Source organism: Myotis brandtii, unplaced genomic scaffold (genome assembly GCF_000412655.1).
Source record: "Myotis brandtii unplaced genomic scaffold, ASM41265v1 scaffold187, whole genome shotgun sequence".
NCBI classification, from domain to species: domain Eukaryota; kingdom Metazoa; phylum Chordata; class Mammalia; order Chiroptera; family Vespertilionidae; genus Myotis; species Myotis brandtii.
The window spans coordinates 1,167,955-1,180,065 of NW_005356944.1; the positions used below are offsets into that span (position 1 = coordinate 1,167,955).

At 52.5% G+C, this 12,111-nt stretch overlaps 1 protein-coding gene across 1 annotated transcript in view; it reads left to right on the forward strand.

The window, feature by feature from the left end:
* The first annotated feature begins 142 nt into the window (after nucleotides 1–142).
* CAPN1 (calpain 1, (mu/I) large subunit) overlaps nucleotides 143–12,111 on the forward strand; it is a 19,758-nt gene continuing 7,789 nt past the window's right edge. Inside the window, exons 1-9 of the mRNA XM_005864225.1 lie at nucleotides 143–493; nucleotides 634–703; nucleotides 950–1,068; nucleotides 2,565–2,698; nucleotides 2,784–2,952; nucleotides 3,229–3,312; nucleotides 3,617–3,702; nucleotides 3,978–4,052; nucleotides 4,185–4,345. Of these exons, the coding sequence (XP_005864287.1) occupies nucleotides 143–493; nucleotides 634–703; nucleotides 950–1,068; nucleotides 2,565–2,698; nucleotides 2,784–2,952; nucleotides 3,229–3,312; nucleotides 3,617–3,702; nucleotides 3,978–4,052; nucleotides 4,185–4,345 (1,249 nt within the window). The remainder of the gene's footprint in view (nucleotides 494–633; nucleotides 704–949; nucleotides 1,069–2,564; nucleotides 2,699–2,783; nucleotides 2,953–3,228; nucleotides 3,313–3,616; nucleotides 3,703–3,977; nucleotides 4,053–4,184; nucleotides 4,346–12,111) is intronic.

A 12,111-nucleotide genomic window follows, 5' to 3' on the forward strand; every position in this document is an offset into this window, starting at 1 on the left:
GCCCAGGACAATGGGCTCCGGGGGAAGGTGGTGGCTCTGTCGGGGGTAGCGAGGGCGTGGCCCGCACACCCAGGGCTGGGGAACTCCTCTCCTGGGAGCAGAAGGAAGTGGCGGAGCCCTGCGTTCCGTGAGGGGAGGGGTGATGTGGGTAACCCCAGGGTTGGGGAGGCCCCCGTTGCAGTCCTGGGGAGGCCTGGGTGCTGAGGAGGCCTGTCCGTCCCGCAGGATGGCCGAGGAGTTCATCACCCCCGTGTACTGCACCGGGGTGTCGGCCCAAGTGCAGAAGCAGCGGGCCAAGGAGCTGGGCCTGGGCCGCCATGAAAACGCCATCAAGTACCTGGGCCAGGACTATGAGCAGCTGCGGGCCCGGTGCCTGCAGAGCGGGGCCCTCTTCCGCGACGACGCCTTCCCCCCGGTGACCCAGAGCCTGGGCTACAAGGACCTGGGCCCCAACTCCTCCAAAACCTACGGGATCAAGTGGAAGCGCCCCACGGTGAGAGGGGCTTCCCCGTGTGGGGCTCAGTTTACCCCCATCCCGAGTGAGGAATGGGAACAGGACTCCAGGTCTCAGTAGGCAGTGGGGCCTGGGGGCTGGGCTCGTTTCTGGGAGACAGGACTCTGGGTCTCTTGCAGGAGCTGCTCTCAAACCCCCAGTTCATTGTGGACGGAGCCACCCGCACGGACATCTGCCAGGGAGCCCTGGGTAGGCCCTAGCGGGTCCTGGGTGTTTTTTCCACAGGAGTTCCCTCTGCCCGTTCCTTCTGGCTCTGCCCCAACCCCTCCCTCCTGCAAGCTCAGACAGGCTCTGGCTGTCCGTGCTGGGGCTGGTTCGCCCAGATTCCTGGGGCTTTTCTGCTAGTTGAGGGGTATGCCACCCAGGGGACCCCTGGTTCTCCCCAGCATGGGCAAGCACTAGCAGAGCAGGTCTGATGGGGGTCTCCCGTCCCAGGGGACTGTTGGCTCCTGGCTGCCATCGCCTCTCTCACCCTCAACGACACCCTCCTGCACCGAGTGGTTCCGCACGGCCAGAGCTTCCAGGACGGCTACGCCGGCATCTTCCATTTCCAGGTGAGATGCAGGGGCGGGGAGAGTGGCAGCCGGCACCGGGGAGGGGAGGACAGGTGACCCTCAGACTGCAGCGAGGGTGGCTCAGAGCCACACCCTGCAGGCCCGCCCTCCCTCTGGAAAGAATGTGACTGCTCCGTGCCATCGGGCCGGTCAGCCGTGGAGCGGTGGGCAGGTATTTGGCTGGCAGCGTTCCTGGGTGGCTGTGCGGATCGGGAAGAAAGTGCCGGAAGGGTAGAAAGACTTCTGTGTCTCTGTGTTATGTCCTGTGGGACGAATCCTTTTTCCTCCCAGGGTCTCAGTTTCCCCTAAAAAAATTTAATGTTCTGCTGGGTGAGGACAGACCAGCACACATGGCCTCCCCACCCATGGTGTCCACCCCCCCCCCCCCCCCCCCCCCCCCAGCTCCTCCTGGCAACCTCTAGCCTCTGACAGCCCTGCAGAAAAGAACAATTTGGGATTAAGTCTATTTAAACCAGATTTTCCTGACGTTTGCACACCAAGCCCATTTCTCAAGTCAGAGACTAATGACTTCTTAATGAGCTGGTGTTGGGAGAGACACCACCCCTCCCCCAGCAACCCCGGATGAAACCCTGTGGCCCCAGCCCTGCCCTGGGAACTCCCCCTCCTTCTGCCTAGTCAGGGAGCCCCTTACTGTCCTCCCTCCTCGCCCACCTCGGGGCCCAGGAGACAGCCTACAGCAGCGGTCGCCAACCTTTCAGACCGCACGGACCACGGGTTGGCGTGGCGACCGCTGGCCGACAGGATCCCAGCTGCCATCCGCAGTGGCCAAGTGCCACACCTGCCCAGGCTGTCCAGAGGGACTTGGCCTCACCGTCCCTTCCCCCGCCCCCTTCCCTCTCTCTTCCAACCCGCTCCTTTCTGCCTCTTTTGGCGGGTCCAGCAGCCCCCCACTACCCGTGCTACTTGGGTGCACCAGCCCCCCTTTCCCCATTGTTCTATACCTTCCTTCTCAGCAGCACGGGGCTGCTTCTGGCCCAGGGCAACCGGACGCCTCCCTTCTGGGGAACCTGGCCTCTGGCACCTCTGAAGCAAGCCCCAGGATTGCAGGAACCGCGCCCATCCTGTGGTTGCAGGACTGGGTGCTACATTTTTGGTCCACGCCCACTCTGCATATGTATCCCCCACCGCCACCCACACACACACCCTGGCCTAGAATGCGGAGGGGAGAGGTGGGGACTGTGCCCTAAAGGGGGCTAGTTCCCCAGAGCCCAGGGGGGAGCCTTCCAACCTCTCCACTGACACCTCGGGCTGTTTCCGGAATAGCAGCAGTGCTGCCCTCGTAGGGCGCTTTGCCTTCAGGATCGGGTTAGTGTTCCTCCTGAGGAAGGCCCTGCGGCCCCCTTGTATGGACAGGGAAACAGGCTCAGGGGGCATAACTTGCTCCGGGATACCTGGTCTCGTACGCGGCAGACGGAGGCGCGACCTCAGGCTTGGGGACCCCATAGCAGGTCTCACCGTGCCCCCTCCCCCCACAGCTGTGGCAGTTCGGGGAGTGGGTGGACGTGGTCGTGGATGACCTGCTGCCCACCAAGGACGGGAAGCTGGTGTTCGTGCACTCGGCCCAAGGCAACGAGTTCTGGAGCGCCCTGCTCGAGAAGGCCTACGCCAAGTGAGTGGGGCCGGGGGGCAGCTGCAGGCCACCCCGGGGCAGTGTCCTCTGTGGTGCCGGAGCACTGACCCGGGGCCGCCCACAGGGTGAACGGCAGCTACGAAGCCCTGTCGGGGGGCAGCACCTCCGAGGGCTTTGAGGACTTCACCGGCGGCGTCACCGAGTGGTATGAGCTGCGCAAGGCGCCCGGCGACCTCTACCAAATCATCATCAAGGCCCTGGAGCGGGGCTCCCTGCTGGGCTGCTCCATCGATGTGAGTGCCCGGCGGGCCTCCTGTGTGCACGGGCCGGCTGGGTGCCAGCCCCCCACCCTGGCGGCATTGGCGGAACCCTCGGGCAGCCCCCTCCTAGGGGCAGCATCTGCACTTGGAGGTGTTGGGCTAGATGGGGTCGGGGTCCCTGCCTGCCACTCCGTTCCACAAGGGGGACTGTCCAGGACCCTCATGCTCGGGGCTCACCTCTGCCTGGGGGTAGGGATGCTGACCGGGTCCCTGGAACCTGGCCCCTGACCAGAGCACATGACCTTGCAGATCTCCAGCGTCCTGGACATGGAGGCCGTCACCTTCAAGAAGCTGGTGAAGGGCCACGCCTACTCCGTGACTGGGGCCAAGCAGGTACCCTGGGGCCTTCCCTACAGGGTGCTGCCCGCGTCTTTGCCTGACCTTGCCCCTCGGGCCCGAGACCAGGGCTGTGGGAGGGGCTGGCTCTCCTGTAGTTGCCCCTTATTTGCCTCCTGGGGACTCTTCTCCTGAGGTGTCTGTCCTGGCCTGCCTCGAGGGACGGTCGTGTGCGTACGTAGCTGCTTCTCCGCTGGGTCTGGTGCGCCTGGGTGCCACGCCGGGCTAGGCCGGGTGCCGTGGCGGGAAGGGGTGTCACAGGGCACGCCGGGCAGGCGCTGATGGGAGCTCTGGGGAACAGGTGAACTACATGGGCCAGATGGTGAACCTGATCCGGATGCGGAACCCGTGGGGCGAGGTGGAGTGGACTGGAGCTTGGAGTGACGGGTGAGGGGCAGGGGGCACTGGCTGGGGCGGCTGCTCAGTGCCCCTGGCATTTCCGCTCAGGGCGCTGCCAGCCTGGGGTGGGCTCAGGATTGAGCAGAGGGGCCCGTCCTCATGTTCCTGGGCCCAGGGACCAAGCTCAGGCCACCTGGGCTCCTGGGCCCAGCCTGTGAGCCTTGTCAGGCCACCCCTGGAACTGGGATCTTGGGGCTTGACCTTGACCGTGACCTGGGCTAGGGGAGGACAGGCCCCAGGGACAGAGGCCCTTCTCCCCACAGCTCCTCAGAGTGGAACAACGTGGACCCTTACGAGCGGGAGCAGCTCCGCATCAAGATGGAGGACGGGGAGTTCTGGTGAGCAGCTGCCTCCTCAGCCTGGCCCCTCTCGGGACCTTGCACCCACCGCCCACACCCCAGGAGCCGCGCCTGCTGCATCCCCGGGGTCCTGGCCGGGACCGGGGCTCACCTCTGCACCTCGACCCCCAGGATGTCATTCCGAGACTTCATGCGCGAGTTCACCCGCCTGGAGATCTGCAACCTGACCCCCGACGCCCTGAAGAGCCGGCGGTTCCGCAAGTGGAACACCACCCTCTACGACGGCACCTGGCGGCGGGGGAGCACCGCGGGCGGCTGCCGGAACTACCCAGGTGACCTGAGCCCCCGCACGCAGAGCTAACAAACGGGGTGCGGTCTGGGCCCCGCCTCCGGGCTGGAAGGCTCAGGCAGGGCACGTCCTCGCTGAGCCCCAGGTCCTCGCGGCGCATGGGGATGTGTGTGCTGACCTCTCGAATTGCTTTGAGGAGTAAAACGTTGAACGTCCTTGTAAATTCTAAGGAGCTACGCTTGCCTCCCCATCCTGCCTGAGCCCAGGCTGCGAGCCAGGGAGGAAGACTTTGTTTCGATCCAGCCAGCACTTGCTGTCACTCCTCCATCTGAGACCTGTCCCCGGGCCCACAGTCCCCTCTGACCCCTCTGTCACCTTTCCCTGGGCTTCTGGACCCATGTGGGTGACCCAGTCCACTGACGGCCCCTCAGTCCCTTGCCATCCTCGCCTGCAGCAGCCTTCTCCTTCCCTCGGTCCAGCCAGCACCCTGAGCGGATCCAAACCTCCCTCCCTGGCCTCGCCTTCAACCCTCTTCCTGCCGCCCTCAGCCTTGACCTCCCTGATCTGCTGAGCCCCCTGCTTTTGCATGATCTTCCTCCCTCCCTTCCTCTCCTTCCCAGGTTAGAGTCATCAGGTTCGTCTCGTCCCTGCAAACTCTGTTTCCTGGCCCCTGGCTCCCTCTGCTCCTCTCACTCGGCACAGCCACTGTCCTAGCTGAGCCACCCGCGTGGCTGGAGAGGAATCACACGGCCACAAACCTCAAATGAGCACTTTGGCTCGCCCCCGGCAATCCCACTGCTCGTCAGCACCGTCCCGCTCGCCCCGCAAACCTCCCTCCGCTGTTACTCATCTGCACACCTGGCCTGGCATGTCATTGAAAGGCCTCATCACGCGGGACACCCCCTCACATTCCCACCCCCTCACATTCCCACCCCCAGCCTGTCTGGGCCTGTGCCATCCTGACTGCTTTCCCTCCTGTGACCGTGGCAGAACTGTCCCTGCCCGTGGGGACCCTGAGGTCTGCTTGGGACCCCGTTCCCCCCACCTCTGAAAGCCTTGCTCCTTCATCCATCACCTCTTTCTCTCTCGTCATTATGCAGACACCCTCCCGTGGCCCCCCTTCCCCAGCCGTTTCTCGGGAATTGCCCCGCTCCTGTCTCCTTCCTCTGGTCCAGTGTTTCACCCACTCCCGTCCAGCTGGTCCAGCTGGTCCAGCTGCCGTCCTCGCCACGCTGCTGCCGTTGCTCTATGAGGGTTACTCAGCCTCCGCTCTGCCAGACCCGCCCCTGCGGTTCTCACGCCCTGCGTGCTCCAGCCGCTCTCAGCGCCCAGCCCTCTATTTGAAGCCTTCTCCCGCGTGGGGATCTGCTTTCACTTTTCCCAAATAGGCAACCGCTGTTCCCTGTACGTTTACTGAGACGCCTGCCCGTTCCTCCCTGCCCTGCAGGGCCAGCCCCGCACAGAGCTCCCGCGTGGGTCTGCTTTGGCCTCGCCGTTCCGCCCCTTGGTCCGTCCCTCTGCCAATAGCGCGCTGACGTAGTTTTGTAAGAAGTCCTGCTGTCCGACAGGGCCATCTCTTCTTCGGGAGCCTCTTCGCTATTCTTGCATTTTTATTTTCCTTGTGGATTTTAGAAGCAGCTTACCAAGTCCTCCGAAAAACCTTTCTGAGAATTTCATTGGGAACGGCATTGCATCTATAGATCGATTTGGGGAGAATTGCCATCTTTCCAGTTTTGAGTCTTATCCAAGAACGCGGTGCAGTAGTCCCTCGTCTGCGTTTTTGCTTTTAGCAAGTTCACTTACAGTCAACCGTGGTCTGAAAATATTCAATGGAAAATTTCAGAAACAATTCATAAATTTGAAATCGTGAGCCATTCTGAGTAGCGTGATGAAATCTTGGGCGGGCAGGCCCAGGACGGGGATCATCCCTTTGGTCCTCACCGTATCTGCTGCCGGCCCGTCGGTAGCAGCCCGGCTATCAGGCCCCTGCCGCACCCACAGAGCTGTGTCCCAGTAGCCCTGGCAGTCGTCTGCTGCTGCGGACGGCGCATGCCTGTGCCGCCACTCACTTCATCTCACCACATAGGCGTTGTGACGCCTCACGCCACCATAAAAAGAAGGGGGAGTACAGTGTAAGGTATTTTGAGAGAGACCACATTCACATAACTTTGATTACAGTATATTATTATAATTATTCTATTTTATTGGTGGTAATTTTTGGTTATCTCTTACTGTGCCTAATTTATAAGTTAAACTTCATTACGGGTATGTATTTATAGGGGAAAACATTATATAGGGTTTGGTTACTCTCCGAGGTTACAGGCATCCATGTGGGTCTTGGAATGTATCTCACATGAATAAGGGACGATTACTGTATATCTCTATTTATTTTGGCCTTCTTTAATGTCATGTGAGAAAATTTTATAATTTTCATCATTACAGGGCTCATACATCTTTTGAGATTTATTCCTAGAGACTCGATCAATCATCTTTTTTTATTTTTTATTTAAGATTTTAAAATTGATTTTTAGAGAGAGGGGAAGGGAGAGAACGAGAGAAACATGGATCAGCTGCCTCCTGCACTCCCCCTGCCACAACCCAGACATGTTCCTTGACCGGGAATTGAACTGTCAACCTTTTGGTGCCACACCAGCCAGGGGGAGATTCTGTCATCTTGTTGCTATTGTACATAGTATCTCTTTTAAAATTACATCTCCTGCCTGAGTTGCTGATTTGTTTGATCCTCAGCACCAATTGATGTTTCTCTCTGTCTTTTAAGTATATTTTTATTGATTTCAGAGCAGTAGGGAGAGAAAGAGAGAGGATCATTGATCGGCTGCCTCCTGCACACTGATTGGGGAATGAGCCCACAACCTGGGCGTGTGCCCTGACCAGGAATCAAACTGTGATCTCCTGGTTCATAGGTCTATGCTCAACTACTGAGCCATGCTAGCTGGGTTCTTTCTCCCTTAAATTCATTTTGTATCCAGCAAACTTGTTAATAATTAATTTTAAGGATTTATCTGTAAATTCTCTTTGGTTTTCCAATTGACAGTATAGCATCTGCAAATAATGACAAGTTTGTTTCTTCTTTTCCAATTCTTATAACTTTATTGTTATGCATTCTTTTTTAAAAATGTATTTTTATTGATTTTAGAGAAGAAGGGAGAGGGAGAGAGAGGGATAGAAACATCAATGATGACAGAGAATCATTGATCGGCTGCCTCCTGCACGCCCCACACTGGGGATCCAGCCTGTAACCCAGGCATGTGCCCTTGACTGGAATCGAACCCAGGACCCTTCAGTCCACGGGCTGATGCTCTATCCACTGAGCCAAACCAGCTAGGGCTATGTTATGCATTCTTGTTTAATATGCTGGCCAGGACTGTGGAGTGTTGTTTATCTGTCAAAATGGTAAATTACACTTACCACTTTTATAATATTAAATCAACCTTACATTTTGAGATAAAAATGCATTCATAGCATAACATTTTTATTTAATTTTAATTATTGGTTGATTTTAGAGCTAGAGAGGAAGGGAGAGAGAAACATTGATTTGTTGTTCCACTTATTTATGCGTTCATTGACTGATTCTTGTATGTGCCCTGACCAGAGATTGAATCTCAATTTTGTCATATCGGGAGGACGCTATAACCAACAGCACTACCGGGGCAGGGACCATCGCATAACATTTTTATACAACAGCTTTACATCTGCATTAATGAGTGAGATTTGCCTGTAATTTTCCTTTCTTATACTGACCTTGCCTGGCATTGCTGTTGGTGCTATATTTATATTTGGCTTCTAAAGTGAACTGGGAAGTGTTCTCTCTTTTTCTGTTTTCTAGAAGAGTTGGCGAGATGGGGATGATTGGTTGCTTGAACGTTTGGGGGAACTGGTCTGTAAAGCTGTCTTCCTGTGAAGATTAACTTCTGATATTGCGAATCTTTAATGGTGATAGGATCACCCAGGTTTTCTATTTCCCCTTGAGCCTATTTCCATGAGTTGTATTTTTTTCGGAGTTTATCCTTTGCATCTGTTTTCAAAATTATTGGCATAAAGTTATCCTGTATGTATTCTGATACCTCATCTGTTGCTGTCCTCTGTTCATGGTGTTGCTTATTTGCGCTGCCGCGCTGCCTCTTGTTAATGCTGTAAGGAATTTGTCAATATTAGACTTTACAAGAAATGTCTTCTGACTTTGTTGATCCGATGATCCGATTTTTTTTAAATATGTTTTTATTGAATTTCAGAGAGAGAGAGAGGAAGGGAGAGGGATAGAGAGATAGAAATCGATCAATCCATCGGCTGCCTCCTGCACGCCCCCTGCTGGGGATGGAGCCCGAAACCCAGACATGTGCCCTGACAGGGGAATCAAACCGTGATCATCTCCTGGTTCATGGGTCAATGCTCAACCACTGAGCCTCCACTCAGGCTGTTCTGGACAATATTATCAATATTGTTTCATAGAAATGGAACTATGTGGTTCTTTGAGTCTAGTTTCTTTCACTTAGCATGTTTTCAAGGTTCATCATGTTATGGCGTGTATCAGTACTTCATTCCTTTTTATTGCCAAATAATATTCCTTTGTTCAGTTATACCACCTTTTACCATCCATTCATCAGTTGATGGAAAATTGTTTTTTCCTACCATATGGCTATTATAGATAATGCTACTATGAAGATTCACATATGAGTTTTTGTGTGGACAAATGTTTCCATTTACTTTGGGTATATCCCTAGGAGTGGAACAGCAGGGTCACGTGGTAACTCTATGCTGGCCCATCTGAGGGACTGCCAGACTATTTTCCAAAGTGGCCGCACCATGTTTACACTCCCAGCAGCTGTGTGTGAGGTTCTGATTTCTCCACATCCTTGAAAACACTTGTTATCTACCTTTTTTTATTAATGTCAACTTTGGGGGGGGGGGGGGTGGCTGAGCCATGCTAGCTGGGTTCTTTCTCCCTTAAATTCATTTTGTATCCAGCAAACTTGTTAATAATTAATTTTAAGGATTTATCTGTAAATTCTCTTTGGTTTTCCAATTGACAGTATAGCATCTGCAAATAATGACAAGTTTGTTTCTTCTTTTCCAATTCTTATAACTTTATTGTTATGCATTCTTTTTTAAAAATGTATTTTTATTGATTTTAGAGAAGAAGGGAGAGGGAGAGAGAGGGATAGAAACATCAATGATGACAGAGAATCATTGATCGGCTGCCTCCTGCACGCCCCACACTGGGGATCCAGCCTGTAACCCAGGCATGTGCCCTTGACTGGAATCGAACCCAGGACCCTTCAGTCCACGGGCTGATGCTCTATCCACTGAGCCAAACCAGCTAGGGCTATGTTATGCATTCTTGTTTAATATGCTGGCCAGGACTGTGGAGTGTTGTTTATCTGTCAAAATGGTAAATTACACTTACCACTTTTATAATATTAAATCAACCTTACATTTTGAGATAAAAATGCATTCATAGCATAACATTTTTATTTAATTTTAATTATTGGTTGATTTTAGAGCTAGAGAGGAAGGGAGAGAGAAACATTGATTTGTTGTTCCACTTATTTATGCGTTCATTGACTGATTCTTGTATGTGCCCTGACCAGAGATTGAATCTCAATTTTGTCATATCGGGAGGACGCTATAACCAACAGCACTACCGGGGCAGGGACCATCGCATAACATTTTTATACAACAGCTTTACATCTGCATTAATGAGTGAGATTTGCCTGTAATTTTCCTTTCTTATACTGACCTTGCCTGGCATTGCTGTTGGTGCTATATTTATATTTGGCTTCTAAAGTGAACTGGGAAGTGTTCTCTCTTTTTCTGTTTTCTAGAAGAGTTGGCGAGATGGGGATGATTGGTTGCTTGAACGTTTGGGGGAACTGGTCTGTAAAGCTGTCTTCCTGTGAAGATTAACTTCTGATATTGCGAATCTTTAATGGTGATAGGATCACCCAGGTTTTCTATTTCCCCTTGAGCCTATTTCCATGAGTTGTATTTTTTTCGGAGTTTATCCTTTGCATCTGTTTTCAAAATTATTGGCATAAAGTTATCCTGTATGTATTCTGATACCTCATCTGTTGCTGTCCTCTGTTCATGGTGTTGCTTATTTGCGCTGCCTCTTTTGTCTTTGTTAATGCTGTAAGGAATTTGTCAATATTAGACTTTACAAGAAATGTCTTCTGACTTTGTTGATCCGATGTATAGTATTTTTTTAAATATGTTTTTATTGAATTTCAGAGAGAGAGAGAGGAAGGGAGAGGGATAGAGAGATAGAAATCGATCAATCCATCTGCTGCCTCCTGCACGCCCCCTGCTGGGGATGGAGCCCGAAACCCAGACATGTGCCCTGACAGGGGAATCAAACCGTGATCATCTCCTGGTTCATGGGTCAATGCTCAACCACTGAGCCTCCACTCAGGCTGTTCTGGACAATATTATCAATATTGTTTCATAGAAATGGAACTATGTGGTTCTTTGAGTCTAGTTTCTTTCACTTAGCATGTTTTCAAGGTTCATCATGTTATGGCGTGTATCAGTACTTCATTCCTTTTTATTGCCAAATAATATTCCTTTGTTCAGTTATACCACCTTTTACCATCCATTCATCAGTTGATGGAAAATTGTTTTTTCCTACCATATGGCTATTATAGATAATGCTACTATGAAGATTCACATATGAGTTTTTGTGTGGACAAATGTTTCCATTTACTTTGGGTATATCCCTAGGAGTGGAACAGCAGGGTCACGTGGTAACTCTATGCTGGCCCATCTGAGGGACTGCCAGACTATTTTCCAAAGTGGCCGCACCATGTTTACACTCCCAGCAGCTGTGTGTGAGGTTCTGATTTCTCCACATCCTTGAAAACACTTGTTATCTACCTTTTTTTATTAATGTCAACTTTGGGGGGGGGGGGTGCTGTGCCTTTAAAAAGAAATTTTGCGTATTTTATCCAGCACTTAGTTGCTTTAGTCGAGGGGGTTGTTCAGGCAGCTGAATCACCAAAGGCCAGAAGTGCAAGTCCCGCCACCCTTTGCGCTGGGCCTCCTGTCAGACCCTGCTTTCCCTCACCCTCTTCTCAGCCACTGTCCACAGCAGCTCCAGCCGCCTTGTAAGATCCTAATTCATTTTAGGAACAACAAATTCATCAACACCCTTGTCTGAATTTAAAAATAAGTTAATTAAAAAATCCTAGCCCAATCATGCCCCTCCCATGCACGTCTGTCAGAGTTCTTTTTCTTTCTTTCTTTTTTAAAATATATTTTTATTGATTTCAGAGAGGAAGGGAGAGGGAGAGAGAGAGAGATAGAAACATCCATGATAAGAGAAAATCACGGATCAGCTGCCTCCTGCAAGTCCCCCACTGGGGACCGAGCCCACAACCTGGGCATGTGCCCTTGACCGGAATCGAACCTGGGACCTTTCAGTTCGTAGGCTGACGCTCTATCCACTGAGTAACGGGCTAGGCAGGGCAAAACCTATTGAATTTTATTTTCAAAATCCTTAAAGTGACTTAAGGCAGGACACAAACATGCAAAACAATGTCTTCATTTTAGAGGTTCACCACTATGGAGTTTCTGCTCTACAGAATATTTCATTTTCTTGAATTTTTGAAACAGTGCTAGCCAAGAACAGTGAAAATGGGTCAGATCTGTCAGGAATAGATTTGACTTCATTAAACAAAACCTGGGGAAGCCCCCACCGCCGCAGTGTCTGTCCAATGGTTATGCTAATATGCATGCATACAAATTCTTTGGTTGCTCTCTAACCACCCCCCCCCCCCCCCCCCCTCCCTTTTT